At 34.7% G+C, this 23,639-nt stretch overlaps 1 protein-coding gene across 1 annotated transcript; it reads left to right on the top strand.

The window, feature by feature from the left end:
• Window positions 1-2,325: 2,325 nt before the first annotated feature.
• LOC136837006 (alpha-(1,3)-fucosyltransferase C-like) lies at window positions 2,326-10,339 on the top strand. The gene is made up of 6 exons (XM_067101537.1): window positions 2,326-2,661; window positions 4,624-4,737; window positions 6,348-6,554; window positions 7,113-7,519; window positions 8,502-8,619; window positions 10,126-10,339. Exons 3-6 carry the CDS (start codon window positions 6,514-6,516, stop codon window positions 10,325-10,327), a joined length of 768 nt encoding a protein of 255 aa, XP_066957638.1. The 5' UTR covers window positions 2,326-2,661; window positions 4,624-4,737; window positions 6,348-6,513; the 3' UTR covers window positions 10,328-10,339.
• Window positions 10,340-23,639: the final 13,300 nt, after the last annotated feature.

Genomic DNA, 23,639 nt, shown 5'->3' on the forward strand with positions numbered 1-23,639 from the left:
AACACTTTCAAACCCTTACATTAGGTAAATCATGCTTAATACCATTAGTTAAACTATAGATTACAAAATATTCCAAACTCTTGCAACCTCATTGCAAAACAGAAAAAAATAATTGCCTAATACGTTTGCATATCTGAAAAGTCTTGAAAATGACGAGATTATGAAATGGCCATTACATTACAAAATCGTCTAGTCAATCCGGAAGAGAACTTGTCCCTTCCGCAACCGATTTTCTCTCTATGGAAAAAATATATGATCATAATGCAACAGCAAATAGAGAAGTATATAGAGTATAACCCAGCAAAGGGCTATTGTAAAGAGTCTGACAGGAACAAACAATTTTCTGAGAGAAAGATAACGTCAAATGCCACTCGGTCTTCCGGAGCTCGCCAACGATATATCATTTCCCTTTTCGTCTTTGGGCGTTTTCGTTTGATGAACAGATCATCTCTCCAGAGGCTGAGTTATTCTCGAGCTTTCCTTTGCTTGGGCTTAATGTCAACGGTAACATTGCAGATATTGTATATACAATATATTTCCAAGTCGTTGCATTACGTGATTGTCATTGAAACTTATGTGAGCATAGTTTAGAAATAGGTTCTGTACGGAAAACTTAAACAATATGTCTACACTAATCTTCTTTTGAACAGGATTAAATGTAAGAAAAAGTGTCTCTTTGTTAACCACAAAAATAAACAGGTGTTTCGTAATTTTGTAAAGAAAATTCTCAGCTGTGTTTCTGTGAGACCTGCACTTGTTTGCCATAATCACATTATTTTTTTTTTTTTTAAATCTGTAATTCATACTGAGACTTTTCCGTAATTGACGAGAGTTGTACATGTAAGTCCTCAGTATCTGCTTTCTAATTGACCTACGATGCACCTGTCAAGAAACCCAGTCGTTCTTTGCGAAAATGAACAGGTTAATGAACATTTTCTCGCTGTCCAAAATACAGGCGACTATTTCCCTGAGGAGATACTGGCAGTTGTAAAGATATATCTGTAAATTCCCCCTTGAAGGTGATTCCCGCAGATTCCACAGGTCCGAGTAACTATCTGGGCATTTTTTTTTTTAGCTAAGACAGTAGAAATGTCTAGATAAATTCCCCTTTGAAGACGATTGCACCAGATTCCACAGGTGGATGGAGTAACCATCTGAGCGTTGTTCTAAGACAGTAAAAAATTCTAAGTAAAATTGAAGTTGGTTTAAAATAATTATAAGGGTGATATGGTATTTCTTTTTCCCGGTGATGTAAGCAAAACTGGCGTTGTTCTAGCTAAAACAGTAGTAATATCTAATTAAAATGGAAGTTATTTTTAAAGTAATCATAGGGATGAAATTACATTTCTTCTTTTTACTAGTGATGTAAGTAAAACTGACGATGTTCTAGCTAAGGCAGTAAAAATTTTTAAGTAATTAAAAGTTTTGGTTTCAAGTAATCATAAGAATGATATGGCATTTCTTTGTATGCCCAGTGATGTAAGCAAAACTGAGCAAGTAGATGCCATTAACAGAGAAATTAAAATTAAAAAAAAACACTTGCTATGGATCGTTTTGCATATCTGTCCACCTGTTGGTACCTCATTAAAATTACAGATTTCAAGAAGCTCGCTATTCCTGAGGTAGGGTTTAGCTGTGAACGCCGCCTCACTCAGAGGTTAGTGGCTCAGAAGTGAGTGTGTAGTAAATTGTGAGAAGTAAACGTGACTTCATAAAAAACTTTTTGTCATGAAACAAGTAGACTAATTTTAAATGCTTTGAAAAGAAGGATAGGAAATAATAATAAATACTTAAACGAATTAAAAAAAAAGGAAAGGTGCTTGATACCTTCAGGTGTAGATACTGTAGATAGTTTGCCTTCATCCGCCAAGCAATTATTAGAAGCTTTCGTGGACAAGAACAAATCTACAATCAGCGAGTAAGGAAGGGAAGTTCTCTCAGTCACCTGGCTATCATGAGATTAAGCCTGAGAGCATTCTTTGGCGTTCGACATGGCATGACTTCTCTCTTGCCTATCTTTTCTCTGTTATTGTTATTACTCGTTGACACCAGAATTAATGATGTCCTGTCACAGACGCGAAAATTAAGTTCCACCAAAGTGACTTCAGGTTTCGTCCACGGTGGAACCAAGCAGAAATCAGATTTTATCAACGGTGGAACTAATAAGACCTTAGATTTCACCAAAGACCGAACCAGTCAGAACTCTGATTTCACCCAAGATGGAACCAATCAGATCTCAGATTTTACCGAGGATTTAGCTCTTGATCCAAGATGGAACCAATCAGACCTCTGATTTCACCAAGATGGAACCAGTCAGATAGATTTTACCAACGACGGAACCAGTCAGACCTCAGACTTCACCGAAGATAGAACCAATCAGAGCTCAGACTTGATCCAAGATGGAACCAATCAGACCTCTGATTCCACCCAAGATGGAACCAGTCAGACCTCAGATTTTATCAACGACGGAACCAATCAGACCTCAGATTTCAGTCAAGATGGAACCAATCTGGCCTCAGATTTCCTCCAGAACTGGACGAATCAGATTTCTGATTTTGTTCGAGATGGCGACGATATTGTGCCTGCCAAGCCGAACGCGAAGAAGAAGAAAGTAATTCTTTACTGGACAAAATGGTACAAGAAAACAAAGTGGGAAGATAGGTATGTTCATTGTTGTCTACTTTAGTTTTCTTTCTTCTGTGACTGTTTCTAGACTTATGTTCTCCGTAGGGGGCTAGTGCCGTCAGTACACCTCACGGAGTGCGCTGTAGGTATTACTTGAGGTTCTTTGCAGCGTCCCTTCGGCCCCTAGCTGCAACCCCTTTCATTCCTTTTACTGTACCTCTATTAATATTCTCTTTCTTCCATCTTGCTGTCCACCCTCTCCTAACAGTTGGTTCATAGTAGTAGTAGTAGTAGTAGTATTCTGCTTCACTTTTATTTTTCTGTAAAAGAAAACTATTGTGCCGGCTTTGCCTGTCCGTCCGCACTTTTTCTGTCCGCAATTTTTCTGTCCGCACTTTTTCTGTCAGATCAGATCTTAAAAACTGCTGAGGCTAGAGGGCTGCAAATTGGTATGTTGATCATCCACCCTCCAGCATCAAATATACCAAATTGCAGCCCTCTAGCCTGGGTAGTTTTTTTAGTTTATTTGAGGTTAAAGTTAGCCACGATCATGCGTCTGGCAACGCTATAGGACTGGCCACCACCGGGTCATGGCTAAAAATTTCATGGGCCGCGGCTCATACAGCATTATACGGTGTACAGAAAACTCGTTTCTTCGGCGCATTTTTTACTTGTTTTCTCTAACTTTCAATAAACTTGGTAAGCACTTGCAATGGGGATTGTTGATTATTTACCATAATATTTTTTTTTCAGTTTGAAAGCCAGAATTTTAGCATTTTTTTCCTCTTCTCTTCAGATTTCAAAAGTATGTGTTGAAAATAGCGTTTAGTTACATCTTGACCTTGGCCTAATTTTCAAGGTCAAAGTTAAAACTAATTGTTTTATAAAAATAAAAAGTGAACATTTTAATTTTCAATATCTGTCTTTTATGTTAGTTGGTAGGTGAATCTCTTGAGGGTTGATAATCATTTTCCAAATAATCTTTGTGTTTTGACGTCTTTCAAGGTCACAGGTCAATACAGATGTTAAAATTTGTTTTTATTTTCATAAAACCCTTTCCATGAGTAACAAAGGATTTAGTGATTATCAGAGTTTGTCCTTTTATATATATATATATATATATATATATATATATATATATATAATATATAAACTCTTATGTTTGTGTGTGTGTTTTGTGTGTGTGTGTGTGTATGTTCAATTCAGCAAGGTTACAGCCAATTAAAGACTAAACTCTTATTTTGCTCTGATTTTTGAAAGCGTTATGTTAAATTTAAATGTCAATTTCTTTTGTTGCCAACGCTGGCTAGATATTCGATGAGTGAACAAAACTTTTAAAAACGAACCCCATAGTTCAGTGACTTTCTGCTCTTACAAAAGAACGTATATAGGACAGGATGACATTATCGACAGAAACCAGGTCATTCTCATTCGTCTTCTTCTTACCCTAAGTACAAGGAACATGGACTAGGCTACGGTCCTGTAACATCTGTCTATGACATTTGAATAATTCATCCCAAACCAACAGCTAAAATCTGAATGGTACTGATTAGACAAAAAATGGAGACATCAAGCCTTTTTTTTTTCAGTTAATCAGATGTTTCCCCGATCTTGTGAAATTGTTCTTAATGCCACAACCGGATATCTAACACCGTCTAGGCCTACATCATCTTGACGATCAAGCGAGAAGCGAATTGTCTGAATAAAATACATTTTAAAATTATTCAGATCTACGCTTTTTCATTCTCGTACTATAAGTGGCATTGAGACTGACATTCACCCATTTAAACCAATTCCCTGATCTTGTGAAATTGTTCTTAATGCCACAACCAGATATCTAACACCGTCTAGGCCTACATCATCTTAACGATCAAGCGAGAAGCGAATTGGTTGATTAAAATACATTATAAAATTATTCATATCTGCACTTTTTCATTCTCGTACTGTAAGTGGCATTGAGACTGACATTCACCCATTTAAACCAATTATCAATTCTAGGTTTGGAACCGCGAAAACTTACGAGAGTGCTGGATGTACTGAGTACAAGTGTGAGTTCACCCACGACAGAAGTAGGTTGCATGAGGCACACGCTCTGCTCTTCAAGTCTGACACGTAAGCAATATTTTGATCGTGAAGTTTTAAAGGTTCTTTTCTAGATAGTGACCCCCAAGGGTTTTAACCTGGTATGTATCCACCTTTGTGGCGTGTTTAGTACAAGCCCGTTGGGGATGACCGTAAAAACATAAACGAAAGACCGTAAATATCATAAAGATATTGACCCCCAAGAAATATTAGTCCTAGTTAACGACCCCCGAAAACACTTGCGGGAAACTATCTAGGAAAGATTCGTTTTAAGGGCGTTTATTATATCATTTATGATATCTCCCTTACTGACTCTGTATATAAGATATGTATGTGTTTGTGTGTGTATGTATGTATATGTATATATATATATATATATATATATATATATATATATATATATATACTATATATATATATACACTATATATTTGTATATATATAACTAGTTTATTGCAATACTATGTTGTATCATAACTTAGTTTTATTTTAGAAAGTTTCCGTAAGAATATGGATATCACCTAAGGATTATACAAACGGTCCATTCGAAAGAAGCTTTTCAAATGGTTGATTTTAAGGAGTATAGTTAGCTTGGCTCAAATGAAAAGAAAACTTAAGAAATAATTTAGGTTCGATGTCCTCACTCTCTATCAGAGAGGGTCCACCTTTCCTTTCTTGATGTCAACGGCATTTCTCTCTTTTTTACCGTCCACCTGCTCAGGCTCATACGCTCTAGCACATTTTCCCCCTGTGGTAATGCACGTGCATAAGCATCAATAAATATATATATATATATATATATATATATATATATATATATATATATATATATATATATATATATATATATATAATATATATATATATATATATATATATATATATATATATATATATATATATATATATATATATATAAGTATATATATATATATATATATATATATATATATATATATATATATACAGTATATATATGCATATATATGTGTGTATGTGTGTGTACAGCCTTCACCCCTAATAGGAGATGGGTCCACAGAAGAAACAACACACATATCATAACCCCATACATATTTAAACTTCCAAATTATGGATGAGGCCCCTGTATAGTAGAATTACTCCACACACCTACACAGGAAGCTCATCAGAAGCACGTCAAAACGCAACGCATGCACTGTGCCATCCAAGTGTACTCGCATTCGCATATCCAGGGTATCAAAGCCCTTCTTTTTCAAAACCTCTATAAAATAGATTGATTTAATAAACAATAATTAGGTTTGGCGGTAATTCTACAGGAAAGCTCGAGGAGAGCTGTGTTTAGTACTATCCCCCTTGGGATATATAAAAACAAAAAAGAAAATAGTAAATTTCACAGATTATCTCATCTGTAGTACAATATATACTGTACACCCTTTTCTTTATGGGTCAGTCAAAAAATTATATTAATAAACGATATCCCCGTGTGGAGCTCTTCTGCAGAATGAATTGTGACTTCTTAAGAACAGGTTACAGCTACCTAATCTTTCCCATAAAAAAAAATAACCAAGAATAGGCTATGAACCAGGCACCCATCAAATGATATCTTCCATGAGTTCGTTACTCTCTTCTCTGAAAGTTCTAATCAACTTTACCCCACAAAGGCTCAGCGCTGACGATCTTCCAACCCGTTTCCCGGACCAGCGTTGGGTGTGGGTGGAAGTGGAGGCACCCATAGTATGGCGAGGCGTGAAAGCCCTTTCTACTCTCCAGGAAATTGGGAGCCATCAGTTCAACTGGACCTTGAGTTACCACACGTCTTCTGACATCATGGGTGCCAATGGTTACCTTCTGTCTCGGAATTCTTCCATGTAAAAGCAAATATCAACGTTATTCAATTTGTTTGCTCATGTGATTATTATTATTATTATTATTATTATTATTATTATTATTATTATTATTATTATTATTATTATTATTATTATTGTTGTTGTTGTTGTTATTCAGAAGATGAATCCTATTTATAAGGAACAAGGCCACAGGGGCCATTGGTTTGAAATTCAAGCTTCCAAAGAATATGGTGTTCATTAGAAAGAAGTAAGAGGAAGTAAAGGAAAATACAGGATCGACTATTAAAAAAGAAAAAATAAATTAACAAATTAATAAATGAATAGATGAAAATATAAGTAAATTATTAAAATGCAAGGAGAATTGTATTAGGGTAGTAATGCACTGCATCTTCGCTTGAACTTTTGAAGCTCCAGTTGTAAGATATTTTTATTGATTCTGTCAGTTAACTGGTTCCTCTTGTATAATCCTTTGCTCCTAAGATTAAGTAGACAGAAGTCTGACTGAAATATCTGGAATACAGCCTCTGGATAAGCTTTTCTTTTATAAGAAATTTTAAACTAAATATCTCTCTCCCGCAGGCCTCTACGTGCAAATCAACTGTCACACCACAGTAACGCATTAGACCAATACCTTCGTGCAATGGCAGCCAATACCACTCTAGAAGACGCAATGGGACTTGAATGGAAAGATTTTGTAAAGAGGCCAAAACCAGTCGTATGGATGTCAAGCAACTGTAAAACGGACTCGAGGAGGGAAGATTACGTCAAGGAACTCTCCAGATTCATAAATGTGGACAAGTTCGGCAAATGCGGATGGTTTAAATGCGGGAAGCCGTACCAAGCGTTCGAAGAGAAGTGTTGGAAAACGATCCTGAAAAAGAGGTACCTCTTCGCCCTGGCCTTCGAGAATAGCCTGTGCAATCACTACCTGTCGGAGAAACCTTACAATCCTCTGAAGTACGGACTGGTTCCAATTGTTTGGGGAGGTTAGTTCAATGCAAGGTATCATAATTTTTCAGCTTCTTTTTTAATACAATTTGTCTCTAAGTCACGAATCTTAAGGAGAAAAGAAAAGTTGTCTCTTCTGGAGCTACACCCCAGTACAGTGGTTTTTAACCTTTTTCAGTGTATGCACCCCTTTCGAATCAGCAGTCAGTTCTCGCACCCCCTGAATTGCTGGCCCCTGGTTTAAGAACCACTGCCCTAGCATTTTGTAGTCATCGGTTTCCTACACCGAAAAAAAATTTATTGTCGTCACTCCTTGTCAAGTTTACTCCTGGGAAATATTGTTTGCATCTCTATGAACAGTAAAAAAAATGCACCATGTAAAAAGAGCATTAGCATCACCAAATATTGCTGATTAAAGAAAATCTGGGATAGCATTATTATTTGAGATATTAGTGAATTGTATTTATATATGGTATTTGTTTGCCAAAAGTATTTTTATTCATTGCGTAACATTTCCAAGTAGTGTAAATTAGTAATAATTAGCAAGATAAAATGGTTCTTAATAGCTCAATTTCAAAGTCAGCAGGCTTTAGCAGTAAACATTAACAAATATGAACTTTTCGGAGACACCCGTTCAGTTTATATCAATAAAATGCACAGATTTTTTTTATTCATTTTTATTGCTTTTCGGGTTAGATGTGGCTTTGTTTGGAACAAGCCAAGTTATTTGCAAGGCTAGGCTAGGGTTTCGGAGTAGCTTAGCATAGGCTGGTTTGTTCCCTTCATTTCATCTTGCCAATATCCCATCCCATCCTTATAGGTCTATCAATGCTATTATGGTCTTGCCAATACCTTCCATCCCATCCTACCCTTATATGCCTATACATGCTCTAATGAGAGAAATTGCTGTACTTATGCGCTTGTGTAGCTCGATAAAACAAGTTTCAGTCTGATGACTCACGGTATAAACAGGCCACTATCGAATGGAATGATGATGATAAAATCTTTATCCAAAAACAGGTGATGGATACGAAGAGTTTTTGCCGCCTGGGTCCTTCATCAACGCCCGGTTGTATCATCCAAGAGAACTGGCTAAATTGCTCAACAAGTTGCAAAGAGATCCGGTGGCTTATGGGAGGTAAGTGAACTATGGTAGTTTAGTTACTCCTTTAGCTCTCATTCTCCTGATTTTCGTAATTGCCGAAATTTACTGGAGATATAAATTGCCCCTTTTAACTTCTTTTGCACGTGCGAGGAACCCTTAGTTAATAATTTGGTATTTTACCAGTCTGTGCTTCAGCCAAACTGGGAAAAGATCAGGACTTGCACCTCTCGAATTTGACAGGCACTCTTATATTCAATAAAGTATAAAGTGCTTCTTAAAGCAGACAGTCTCGCCTGGAAGTAGATGATAAAGACAAACCTCCAAAGGTGTACAGTCTTAAGCAAGGTGAAATGGACATTCTTTAATTTTAAGTTTTCCTTTCCAGTATGGATGGTACCAGATGTCTCTTTGTGTGTGTAATGAACTATGACATTTGTATCTTTTAAACGATATTTCTTTTCAAAACTAGCCTTTGGTAGACAAAAAAAAATCTGCCTTTCTGATTTTGTAATAATGTAGTGCAGTTAAAAATGAAAATCAGAAATAAAATCTGGTATGTTGTTGTTGAAGCAAACACCTGGGTAATTATTTTCCCTGGAAATCAAATATCCCAACGGTTGAAATTCTAAAACAAACGTTAACTTAATTTTCATTGAGTAATTAGTGTCACCTTTTTTAGAAACAACACCATTTTTCTTTCATGAATAAGAGGAAGCAGTTATGAACTCAGATAGCGTTTGAAATTCTTGAAAAGGTTGTGGTTCTTCTTTGCCCAGCATTTAGAAGTAGACAAACAGATCATCTAACCTGTTAGCTCTTAGAAGGCTACAGAATCCTGTTGTATTTTTTCCAAGAAAGCCCTTTAGACAGAACCTTCCAGCTGATAATTTTGCCTCTGCCGTAACTAGCATTTATTCATCTTTCCAGGTATCACCCTGAGGAAATACTGGAAAGCCTTCGTCATGTTAGCTCTTATTCAAGAAAATCTTTCCAGGTATCACTGATCCTGGAGGAAACATCATTCCAGGTATCACATGTGGAGGAAACACTGGAAAGCCTTCGTCATGTTAGCTCCTAGAAGGCTACAGTGTCATGTTGTATTTCTTGCAAGAAAACTCTTTTGACAGAACCTTCCAGCTGATAATTTTGCCTCGACCAAGGTTAACATTCATTCATCATTCCAGGTATCACATCTGGAGGAAATAGAAAGCCTTCGTCATGTTAGCTAGGAAGTCTTTCAAGTCATGTTAGAACTCTTAGCTGAAGGCTAACATTCATTCATCACAGTGTCATGTTGTATTTCTTGCAAGCTGCAGTGTCATGTATTTTTACCAAGAAAACTATTTTAACAGAACCTTCCAGCTGATAATTTTGCCTCGACCAAGGTATCACATCTGGAGGAAGTACTAGGAAGCCGTCATCATGTTAGCTCTTAGAAGGCTACAGCATGTTGTATTTCTTCCAAGAAAACTCTTTTGACAGAACCTTCCAGCTGATAATTTTACCTCAACCAAGGCTGACATTCATTCCTCATTCCAGGTATCACGTCTGGAGGAAGTACTGGGAAGCCTTCGTCAGGGGGAACTTCTGCGAACTGTGCCATCGTCTTCACACAGATCCCGTGAGAGGTCATCACGTAGACATACCTGCGTGGCGCCAAAAGGCAGAGCAGTGTGTTATCCCACCGAAGAATTTGTTTAGATCTTCTGCTTGGAAAAAAATCATTCATAATAGAAAATAAAAGAAATCTAACTTCAGTGTTTCATATCATTATTTTTCTAACGCTTTCTGTTGCTTCATGTCGTATTGTGTTACTGACAGAACACCTTTCTAAAACGAGAACTTGCAGCGATTATTCAGATATGTCGAGTAGATCCAACTTAAGTCAACAGCGAGATCTCCTCTTAGCGCAACTGTGGGGTTTTCTCCAGTTCTATTTATAGAACCTCGTAGTAAGGAAAAAAATAAAAGGTTGTAATGTGTACAAGTAAAAGTAAAAATAATGCAGTGTTAAAAGAAAATTGAATTAATCATTAGGCCAGTTATTTCTCTAAAGTCTCGAAATTACTCTTCTAAATGTAGGCAAGCAAAAGTTTTAATGGAAATGTAAAATAATCTTCAATCTATGATTTTTTTTAATCTGTGAATCTTCGAGATCTATCGTCCTTTAAATATCGACATCATCTTTAATGTTATTTTGCGTTCTCAATATAATAATAAATAATAATAATAATAATAATAATAATAATAATAATAATAATAATAATAATAATAATAGTGTTCATCAGGAAGAGAGGTGAAAATCTACTTTGGTTAATAATTCCAAAAAGTTGTCGACAGAAACTAGATAGTTAGTGATCTATTTTCCTACTGTGAGTTAATTAATACCAGGTGATAACGGGGGTATTTGGTCAATATATCCCTTATACTGGGTAGCCAATCAAAACCGTCCTTTCTCTTATCTATCAATCTCATTGGCTGAGATTTCGAAGGGTGTGTGTGTGCTAAAAGTAAGATAGTCCCAGGTTAACTATTTAAGGATGATCTGAGCACTTCACGAACAGTATGTCTTGAGTGGTGAAACAAAAAGGACCTGTTATCAAGTTGGAACTTTTACCGTGACAGAGAGGTGAGACAAACGTTTTCCAAGATTTATTTATTTATTTATCTTTTGCTATAGAAATCCCACGATCATCATAAACATTAGTTGTTCAAATAATAACGATACTAAATGCCTAGAAGGACTATGAGCATATCCTGGGTGTCAGAAAAGAACGAAATTTGAGGATAAGGGGTGACTTGTCCTCTCTCTCTCTCTCTCTCTCTCTCTCTCTCTCTCTCTCTCTCTCTCTCTCTCTCTCTCTCTCTCTCTCTCTTTTAATGTCATTTTCCAAGCCATTTGGAGACGTCGAAGTTAATCCTTCCTTGTGGGCTGTTGTGCATCCATGCTCCTTTCGGGAGAGTGAGAGAAATTTTAACTTCAGGTGGGGTGGGAATTGCCTAATCAGGTTCCTGTTGTTTTCTTGTTAAGAATATCTTTTATGGAATATTAAATATTCTCTCTCTCTCTCTCTCTCTCTCTCTCTCTCTCTCTCTCTCTCTCTCTCTCTCTCTCTCTCTCTCTCTCTCTCTCTCTCTCAGTTCGCATCCGAGCTAAGACCCACACCTATCGGCTGGCAGCCAGGGTACTAATCCCAGCTTAGATCAACGGAAACTTATTAATTTTCAGTGGATAAGTCAAGGCTATTCCATTCCTCGCCAGGTTCACTGATCGAATCTCGGGTTCCTTATGGTCGTGAGCTGAGTGACAGGTTGAATTTCCCTTTATACGTTCCAAGGCAAAACGAATATCATTGACAATTATCAGTCTAGTACAAAACTTAACTTGCAAAGTCACGTAAGTTTATTATGGACAAAAACAAAGGTTTTCAACTTTAGATAAGCCTAACAGGGGACTGGATTTCTGACTTTCTATACATTAATCACACACGCATGAGCATAAAAAGAGAGTTGGATCAGTTACCTCCAGTGGTTGCTAGGGTGTGCTACAGTGTTCAGAGACAGATATATTTCAAAAATTATATTTTTGTATGTTTCGAATTAGTTGATTAGTTTCAACACCTACCCCACGAATAACTGAAAGCAGCATATTCTAAGTGCCCAAGGCCTGGGACCCATCCTGTGGATGGGCAGAGGTAGGAAGTGTGTCTATGGTCCTGTTTCCTACAATATAAATCAGTGGTTCTCAACCTTTTTATTAACACGCCCCCTCTAAGAGCTGGTCCTTCCCTCCACTCCCCCCTTGCATCTATGGGTAAAATTTCCTCCCAGATTAGGAGGAAAATAAAAAAAAAGAGAGAGAGAGAGAAGGAGTTTCGAGGGACAGGGAGGGAGGTAAATATAATTACAAAATAATGGTAAGCCTAGCGAGTCTAACTAGAGTGGTAGACTATAGGAAACTAACGTTAAAAGGCAATACTTTTTAATTTTTTTTTATAAACTTCTGGATATTAGTTCCTCACTCTTGTTAAGAAAATAACGAATATAATTCTAGAATTTTTAAATTTTCCCTAGGCCTTGCGCCCCCCTGCTGGAAATTGCTGGCGCCCCCAAGGTTGAGAACCACTGATATAAATCCACTGTGCCCCGTTCACCCAAGCAGTGATTTGTATGCCTACTGGTTGCGACCAGGCCTAAGAAAAAATGGAGCTTGGAGCCTCATCTTATACTGAAGAAGAGTGCAGAGATAGACCCATGTGCTGTTTTTCGTCAGTATTTGTCTATCTTTTTTGTTTATTATACATTACACTGTTGTTGACAGCTACTGACAGGTATGCCAATTTCATTATCATTCTTATGCAGTTCAAATATACTACCTTATCAGGAATATGAAGATGATTAATTGTCAGTACAAAAACCACTTAAATAAATATAAATAAAAATGACAACTGGAAATTGCAACTTTGTAACATTCATAACAAATAACTATCGTCTAAATGATATATCTCAAAACGCCCAACTGCCTTACATCAGTCAAAATTATACGACATTCAGGCACATTTAAACCCCAAAACTTTGTAAGTTATTCTTTGGATTTTTTGCAATGCCAAAACAGGGAATGGGGTTGCAAATCCTGTGATCCACCCACCTGGTGATTTTTTTACCATACAAAGCAGCCAGGATGCTGTTAATTTCTTATCCCGGATTCCGACAGAAATGAAGTGTGACTGACATTAGCCTCATGCTGAGGCTTTCTATCTAACAATCTTAGGATAAGTAGACAACAATTATATGAAAATGTTAAAAGATAGAAGTAAACATTTTTCTCCGGGTAATATCTCAAATCGGGTATATTTTAATCTTTTTAGCCTGAAAGAGTTCAGCTGTTTATCGTCTTAGTCGTAAGCCTTCAAGTTAGCCATTTTCTAAGTTTGCAGTGATCATTTTGTATTATAATTCTGTGAGTAACTGCCGTAACTTCCGCTTACTGGCTTTGATAGCATGTCAGTCATTGTTTATTTCCTAATTGTTATTGCAAATTGAGCAGAGAGACACCACAGAGGGCTCTTAAAGTCCTACACTAATTTGCAAGATATTGAAGTTACTCAGAATTTCATTATTTTACGTAAAGCTTTTAAATTATTTCATCCTATGTCATTTATGTTCTTATAGATATAATCATAATGTAATACATATTTAATATCCATTCGGTCAAAGTCAGGGACGTGCACAAACTTTCAGAAGGGCAGGGAATCAAGCAGAAAAAAGAGCGAGCACTCCCTTAGTTTTTGAAAATGAAATCTGCCATGTTTTATATGCTACAATTATATAATACATATACGATATATATAAAAAGAAGAAATAATGAAACGGTAATATTACAGAAAGCATATTTCGGACCGTTAGGCAGAAATATGCTATTGACAAATACTGGTCCAATATCAGTCAACCTATGTATAATATGATCCAATTGAATTATTATTTCTGACAAAAAGGGCAACTTATCTATGGAGAAGAAAACAGGCAAGGGCTCAAGCACCCCAAAGCCCCCCCCCACCACCATGTGCACGCCCCTGGTCAAAGTTGATTTCATGCTCTGTGCAACGATTTCAAATTTGTTTACGTGTAATTTTTAGTTCCGTTTCACCTTTTGAATGACGTCTGCACCTTGTTTTACAAAACGACTTTATAAAATCTCACGAAGACCTTCAGAATTTTGGTAAGGACAAACCGTTTTAGCGATTAATAATCGGGAAAATTATATCCATTTAATATGCTTCCTCTATACTTTCAGTTTAGGATTTTCTGATACCACTTCGTGTTTTACTTTTATTCTTGCGTTAACTTTTGACATTCGTCTGACAGCTTCTATTACCAGACTCGTAAGGCAGAATACCTTTAGGATTAACCATCTTCAAATAATACATCATCGTTATTAGTTATTTTATTTGCTAAATTATGATTTTATAGTCATAATTCTTTATAATATATAGATTTTTTACAATTAGATATTTTTATACTAAAAATTTTAAATTATGTACAATAGTTGTTATTGCAAAAACCCTGAATTAAAAAGTTGCTATGTAATGGTTTTGTTTTGATTTATTTTAGTCATTCTTGCCAAGACAGTGAATAAAAGATAGAATTAGATAAAATAATGATGAATTTTTAGTTTATTTTTCATGTTCCTTTGTTGAAATTTCTCATATCTTAAGTGAAATCGAAGGTTAAACCCTCATGTAAACAAAATAGTTTTCAGTTACTATTTAACGGTTTTTGTTTTATACTTATTTTAGCACTCAATAGATGTCCCTAGTGGTGCTGTCTAGAGTCGTCAAGAATTATATACAAGAATATTAAGAAACTCGTAGATACGTTGAATATCTAATTACCCGATTTAAATATGAAGATGTAATGCAACATTGCTTAAATGGGGCATTCCATAGCTATAATTCTGTTTGTGACTATTACATTGCTTTGTTTACTTTTTACTTGCTTTACATTTTGAATGATGTCTGTACGTAATTCTACAGAAAGACACAACAAAAGCTGACGCAAATATTGAGTAATATGTTACACTGGCTATTTTAGCGCTTATTATTTATAAATACTTATTTTTATATTTAATTTACTGCCTGTATATTAACATCTTAGTGATTATTAATACTTTCTGATGTTTTACTCCTGGTCAACGTTCAATGTCTCTCTAACAGCATTTTTACCAGACTTTCGTGGCAAAATTCCTTTGAGGTTAATCACTTTTAAGCAACAAACATGCTTAAAAGAAAATTTTATTATTAAACTATGATTATACATTAATATTTACTTATGATTAATGTGAAGTAATATTAAACATATTTCTTTGTGAGAGAATTTTGAAGACTGGACAAAAGTTATATTTTGTAAAATCCTGAATTGAAAAGTAGCCATGTCATGTTTTTAATTTGATTTAATTTAGCAATTTTTGCGACAACAATGAATATGAGTTAGGATTATGGAAAGTAATGGTGTATTTAGGAAACATATCTCATACCATTTTGGTAAAGATTTATCATATATGACGTGAAATCGAGGGTTAAATGTTTGCGTAAACAAAATAGTTTTCAGTTTCAGTTTTTACAAGTTTTTTTTCAGTTTATAGTTACTTCACCTTTCAATAGATGTCCCTAGTGTCGTTGTCAGACTTTTCAAGGCTAAAATTCAAATATAAAATCTTCATGAAATCGCAAAAATGGTTGAATAATTTATATATCCATATTCTGAATATTAATTTATAATAAAATATTGCGGAATGTAGCATTCTTTAGCTTAGTTTGTTAACTATTTGCTTAATAAGTGCTTTATTCAGCCTAAGAGCACATCATTATTTAACGATGTTTTGTCATTTGTGTTATTTTTAATTAAAGTCTCTATTGTGGAACCATTTATAATTTAGAGATGACGAGAAATGTATCAGCGGTATTTATGAAAGATTCCTAGACCATAATATGATCTTTGAAATATCCAAAATTATCGAGAAAACTTCCAAGTCTCGTGAGTACTGGTGACATCATTGGAACCTGTGTCACTTGAGCGAATGTGACCGATTCTGCTTCTATCGCCTATATCGTTCAGTTGTATAAACCCTAATTGACAATGCACCACCATCAAACTGAATGTAAGCTTCGTCTTTATGAGTATACTTCGTAGTTTAATCATGAAAGAGTATATAAACTGGCGAGTGTCGGCCGGGCTACAGATTCTGTCCAGGCATAGGCAATCGTGTTCGCCAACGTGTGTATCATAGCCTGTCCCTCAGTCAGTTCAGTTTCAAGGCAAATTTTAACGCCGTTCAGGCCCTACCAAGGTAATAGTGAAATTCTATATAGTTTTGGGTAGCGGAGACTGTCTCTTGTATCCTCAGGTTCACAGGTAGAGTTGTAGGCATGAATGTAGCCTATTACCTTTTCAGTTTAGGCTACCCAGTTATTGCTGGGTACTTAAATGGTTGCAGTGCGGGAAAATTTAAGGACTAGAAAATCTTCTTGAGACAGGTAGAGGGTCAAAATATCAGGCTGTGGTGTTGATAAAGAGGAAAAGGTGTGTAAGGCTAAATGGCATAAGCCTAAGTTTTCCCCAAACCATGAGCAGTGATAGCCTAGTCAGTGTTATCTTAGTCGTATTAACAGTACTAACTTGAACTAAGAATACTAGAGCCTTAATTGTGAGATATAATAATATTTACAGCATGGTAATTAAGCTTAGAGTAGAAGGATCGGGGTTATTATTTTGAATTGTTAGTTTACTCAAGAAAATGACAAAAACCATTCAAAATTACATTATTCAGGCGAAGAATAGGTATAACTCAATCTTATTATAGTAAATTTCATACTTATGACAAGTACAGTAATTTTGTCTTAGAAATGGGCTATACAGCCTAGGTGGTGAAATTCATGGTAATTGTATGGCATTCATGGGCTTCTGTACCCAAAAGTATTGAGAAGTAATGGATATTTTTCCTATCCTATGCAATTTAATTTCACTTTTGAGTACAGAATTGAATTGAGTAGTCTGTATGATTTTGATAGGTGAAGTAGCTGCTGTGTGCTTGAGAAATATCAAATGTAGCCTATTCTTAAATATCCAAATTTTATGTATCTTGTGTTCATATATTTCTCGACCAGTCTTAGTTTTCCCCACTGTACCTGTTGTCTAGGGAAGGCAGTACCTAATGAAATGTCAGTGATTAAAGTAAATGTTTGACCAATAACAAGGGTCATTTATTTTGATGTAAAGTGTAACACTGCATTTTGTTTGTTTTCAGAGTCAGAGTAAATGCTGCTAATTGACACCCAAGGTACACAAAAGACTATTAATGCCATTGTATTCTGTAATGGAAATGACAGTCTTAGCCTTCAGTTTTAATAGGATTTGTATTTCATGTACACAGACTCTTAGGTTTATTATGAGAAAGTGGTAACAAAGATTTTTGTCAGCAGCATTGAATGAGACTGTAGGGAATTTAGAATTTTCTGTGTCATGTTAGGAAGAGAGAAATTTAGAACTGCAGTACATTGTACTAAAGTCAGTGTGCTTCTGAAGGGCTGACCATTAGGAATTTTAGAACTGTAAGATAAGTAAAAGCTAATACTGGTTTTTAATTGTGCCATAGCTGTACAGTGGACCCCAGGATTTGTGGGGGATAGATAACACAACGCCCAGCAAATAGCTAAAATCTGCAAACACTTGACACCCCTCAAAAATCGCTTATAACTGCCCAATTTTAATCGTTCAAACACCAAAGACCCCTCAAAAAATGTTTATAACTGACTATTTTAATAGTTTTATCACTAAAAATGCATTTAGTCACGAAAATTTTATGAAAATACAGTAATTAGTATGGAATTGTATAGTTCAGTTTCTTTGTAATTCAAGGCTCTAGCATTTCTTAAGTATTTGTATCAGACTTTGCTACTAATACATAAATAATGCAGGTTTTTTTTTTTCAGACAAGGCTTAACCTCAAGGCCTATGGTCATTTTATTATATCCATTAAGACAGTTTGATACAACCCAAAAGTTATTTTAAAACATCAGCCAGTTCTTTAACTAAAAGAAACCACAGAAAATTTGACAGTTTTGAGGCATCAGTGGTAAATTGACAGAATGGAGTGCTTAAAGCATTCAGTTTATTAATTACTTTGTCATAGTGAAACATTCAACACAAAAATAAGATAATTTTATCAATCAAATGTTTGGAAGCAACTGGTAAGCGTGTTAACATTTACTGTTTTTTTTTTTTTTTGTAGTAAATTGAATTGCCAATCATTAAGTGCTCTAAGGTAATAAAAGGATTCGAAATTTAGAAAATCAACATGCCAGGTTAAGCACTTGGTGGTATTTAGACTCACGAATTTAATAAGGTGATTTTAGTTTTATAACCGAGTATGAATTACCAGTAAGTAACTTTTAGAATGTGTTAATTGTAAGAAATACCAGTGCGTATAATGTAAATCTGACAGAAAAAGTTTAGAAAAAGTTTTTTCTAACTGTCAAATTTACATTATATGCAAATTCGAGTTAGGAAAAACTTTTAAGATGTGTTAGTTGTAAGAAATGCCAGTGCATATAATGTAAATTTGACAGAAAAAACTTTTAGAATGTGTTAGTTGTAAGAAATGCCAGTGCATATAATGTAAATTTGACAGAAAAAACTTTTAGAATGTGTTAGTTGTAAGAAATTTCAGTGCATATAATGTAAATTTGACAGAAAAACTTTTAGAATGTGTTAAAAAATGCCCGTGTATATAATGTAAATTTTTAGAATGTGTTAGTTGTAAGAAATGCCGTGCATATAATGTAAATTTGACAGAAAAAACTTTTAGAATGTGTTAGTTGTAAGAAATGCCAGTGCATATAATGTAAATTTGACAGTTAGAAAAAACTTTTAGAATGTGTTAGTTGTAAGAAATGCCAGTGCATGTAATGTAAATTTGACAGTTAGAAAAAACTTTTAGAATGTATTAGTTGTGAGAAATGCTAGTGCATATAATGTAAATTTGACAGTTAGAAAAAACTTTTAGAATGTGTTAGTTGTAAGAAATGCCAGTGCATATGATGTAAATTTGACAGTTAGAAAAAAACTTATAGGAAGATATACATTTTAGTTGTTAAATAATTTTTATATCAAAACTACTTGGGTTGTATCAAACTGACTTTATTGATATATGAAGATGCCTTCAGTTATCAAAACAACCGAACTTTATCATCAAAACGGAAGAATGCATTGGTAAATGGACAGGAGTCAACCAGTGTAAGTTTTTTTATTTTAAGACTTTATCCTTTATGGTTTAATAAATCTTGGAAAAAAATTCATTGTCATGACTCCTCAAATCCAGTGACAACCAACGGTTAATGTGGATGCATTAGTATTTATTTAGTAACAATAAGTAACTCATCATGTCATTAACAATAACATTACTAAAGGTATTGTTATGTATGTGAAACTGGAGATGGGAATGAAGTTTTTTTTTTTTTTTTTTTTTTTTTTTTTTTTTTTTTTTTTGCCAAAAGTGCCAAATTAAAGATGGTAATACCTGCTTGACCATATGAGACCAGGAACTGGCCCTTTTAAGGAAGTTTTTGAATTTAAGTAGGCCGTTGGAAAAGGTTAGCGTCTATAATACAAACATTTTCTCAAAGAACACTGTTCCTATTTCTTGTCACCAAGGAGTAATCGTATGTAGAAGATTCAGCTTTGCATATGCAGGAAAAATGCAATCAGCTTAAAAACTACTTTTACATAAGCGATGATTTTGAGACTGGTTTGTCAATACAGTGATAACACACTATAAAAGTAAAGTTACCAGTAATTCAAGTACTGGTATTCAAGTACCATGTGTGTTATGTGTGCAAAATGAAAACTTAACTTGTATCTGGATGTAATTAAGTAGTGAATTTCTCTTACAGATTTGTTGATGTTATTCTCGATATATACTGCAATCATCTAGCACTGGAGTGAAGTGCAGTAGTGACCAGTTTCTTGGGAGTAAGCTGCAGGTTGTAAAGATTTTTTGCATTGGTGAATGAGGCTCTGTGAAGTACAGACACCGGACCCACTACAAACAGAAACGGTTATGTGTAAAACATTTTTATTAGTGTACTGGTTTCAGTTCTCTGCTTAAAAAGTCTACATAAATTTTGATTATGTAAGTAGGTTGTGTAGTACAGAAAGCTAATTGTTGCTTTATAACATTGGACTTCTTTAGTCTTGATATAAAACTTTTATATGAAAGTGCCAATTTCCTCCTATTTTGATGATCAGGACATTTGTAGTTTCACAAAGGAGAAAACTTAAAAACCTGGGGATAGCTGCACAGACAATTGGAACCAAAACTCAGTAGGTATCATCCTAAATTGATGTAATATTAAAAACGCATCAAGGTTTCAAGACTGAATTTGAAGATAAATCTCAGAAATGTTAACATTTTCAGTGATATATCATCATTAGGGTATTTAACAAAAAAAAACAAAGAAAATGGCTTAGAAACTCTTGAAATTATTAGATTGTTAAAATTAGTATTTTTTTTTTGAAAATGCTATTGAAGTTAACAATAAACTTTTAGATCCTTAGCCTTAAAACTGTTAGGTCTTAAATTAGCATTGCTGTGGTGCAATAAACAGTCCATTTCAGGTGTTCCAGTTAAAGCATTTGGATATCTTATAAACTCTTAGTAGATTATGTTCCAAGTCATAATGTCAAAATAATAGTACCAAAAATCTCTAATTGCAGTACTCAGATTTATGCATTTGCACAAACCAAGTAGCCAGGACTTTTCACATAATTAAAGCCCATTTTCACAAAATTGTCTAATCATGGTGATTTTCAGTTAATGAACCCAATGTGGTATCGAATTAAATTGCATTAACTCTCGTATAGAGGGTGAATTAAATTAGATCCAGGGCTGGTGGTCTTGGGATATTTCAACGGCAGATTTAGAACAGCTATTTGGCCAGATTCTTTCTCAAACTAAGTGAAGAATCCCAGTGATAGTTTCAGAGGAAAAATCGTTAATTGTAGATTTAGGTTGTTTTTTATATACTTGAGAAATTTTGAAAAATTTCATAATGACAGCCATTTGAATCTAAAATTTTTGGGTGTATAATAGTAATACTGTCGTTCTTAGCTCTCGAATAATAGGCACCTTACATTTCTTGGAATATATCTGAAAAATGCTCATTAGTATACATGCTATTGTTTTTAAGGGTCTGGAAACTTATAATCGGTAAATGTAGTTGGTAGCTCAGAAAAATTCTAAATTAGGTCTTAATGAAGTTAAACAGTCATTGTTTTAGAGTAGTTACTCAATGGTTAAAGTAGGTTTGTAGGAAGCCCACTGTTCAGTGTATAGAGTTAAGTGAAGTTTACGGATGTGTGAGAAAGTCATAATACCAACAGATTATGAACTTTCAAAGGAGGTAGAGTGATGACCATTAACACTGACCATCATTCCTTATAAAAAAATAAGTTGGAATTCCCCGATAATCCTATTCTTCCTTTTTGGTAAGGCTGGGTTTTCAGGAATTAATCTAGAGTAATGCAAAATTAATTTAATTCATTCAGGTATATGGTGTCCAAATATGGCTACTAAATATTTGTTTAGGCAACACAAGGTAAGGTATTTTGGAATGATGGGACAACCAAAGCTTGTGTTTGACGAATCTTGTGATGAAATTTTACTTAGAGATGATGGACAGAAATTGAAACAAAGTTTCTGTCAATTCTTGAAGAGGTTTAATACCTTATTGTGTTGCTCTCTCTCTCTCTCTCTCTCTCTCTCTCTCTCTCTCTCTCTCTCTCTCTCTCTCTCTCTCTCTCATATGCTGTTGAAAGTTTTGTAAAGGGGACTGAAAGAAGCCCGATTTAAATTTGTAGGCAGGACAAGGAATGAATGACAGTGAGACACAGAAGAAGGGTGTTTACGAACTTGTCACTAGGCGTATTTCTTTAGAGTAACCAATCATTTCATTAGGAAAATGAAATTTGTCAGATTTTGGGAAGGTCTTGAAAGACCCGTCTAGGTTATATGTGATCATTTTAACCCTATTCCTTTTCCTTTTCAAGATATTGGCTTCAGAGAGTGATAATCTTAACCCTCTGGATGAGGTTGCTAGTCTCATGCTGTTTCTACCCTGGTAGTGATCAACCACTGTCAGTTAATCATTGAGTACATAATTCATGCTTAGATAATTCATGCTTAGTTCTGCAGGTCACTATGGATTTTCCAGGAAACGGCTATGAGCGTTTTTCTTGTATGATTGAACTCTCATCTAAGCTGGAGAGGCAAGGTCATTAACCACTGTAGTAGAGATATGTAATTAATTCATATTATACACCAAATGTTATAACAGTAACAGTTATTGGTACTTAGGTTAAGAGAAATTTCAGAAAGTAGCAAGTGATAAATCACTACAGATTTCAACTATGTCATTAGTGATAGAGACTGTTTATAGGAGGCTTGAAGCGTTATTATAGCTAATTATGTCCTTATGTTGATAATTTGCGAGTAAAACGACGACCTTAATTTTCCATGATTTAATCAACATCTCCGAACTTTTCAGGTAATCAACAACTCTCAAGTTCGTAAAGGAAATAATTGTTGAATTAGAAGAAAATAATCCAAAGTTGTTTAGCACTTTAACAAAGGTAAATAGTATGAACATGAAATGTGGTGTCTGGGAAAATGTATTATTTGGGTGGGATAGAAATAATTGTTCAGATGGAGCTAAAGCTATAGGTGTAGAAGTTTTTGTATTAATATCACAATAATACAATTTTAAGTCTTGAACTAGGTCTAGGTCAGAATGAAAAGAGTGAAGTTGAAGTTTGTGAACTTGTAGTGCCATTATCTCTTGAAAATATTCTAAAAAAAAAGTTAATTTCTTAAAGGATTAGTCATTGCAATAGAAAAATAAGCAAGGGGAGCAGATCTTTGTAGTATTTATAACGTATATAAAAATTTAGTATTGTGAAATAAGTTCTATGATACTAGTATAATTTTGTGACATTGTTTCCAGTAATCAATGTATTACATAAAATGGCTCTAATGTGTTATACTAAATGGTTTAGTATTTGAAAAATATCCTGAGAAAGTAAATTAGACCAGTAAATGGCTCTTTTTCTGAAAATAATTTAACCAGTCATTGCAGTACTTAGAGGATTTAAAACAAATCAGAGAGAGGTTGAACTTTATTGGTACTAAAAGAGTAACAAGATTACTTGAAAATGTTGAAATGGTCTTATAATTATTATAGCCAGCCCCACATAGCAGTATTGATAGCATTTAATTCATATCTGGAACAATACTTCATCTCCACCAACTATCCCTAAGCTCAGAATTGGTTGCCTTGGTGCATCATTTCCAGCTAGAGCCATATTCAGTTTCTAAACTATATATATTAAGTTGCTCATTGAAAATTGAACTTAAAAGCCTCTGTCACTTTCTTTTTAATGAACTTTGTAGCACAATCCAATCTTTGATTACACTGTACCAGTATTTCAATATTTGGTGTGAC

The sequence above is a fragment of the Macrobrachium rosenbergii genome, chromosome 57, assembly GCF_040412425.1.
Source record: "Macrobrachium rosenbergii isolate ZJJX-2024 chromosome 57, ASM4041242v1, whole genome shotgun sequence".
Lineage (NCBI taxonomy): Eukaryota > Metazoa > Arthropoda > Malacostraca > Decapoda > Palaemonidae > Macrobrachium > Macrobrachium rosenbergii.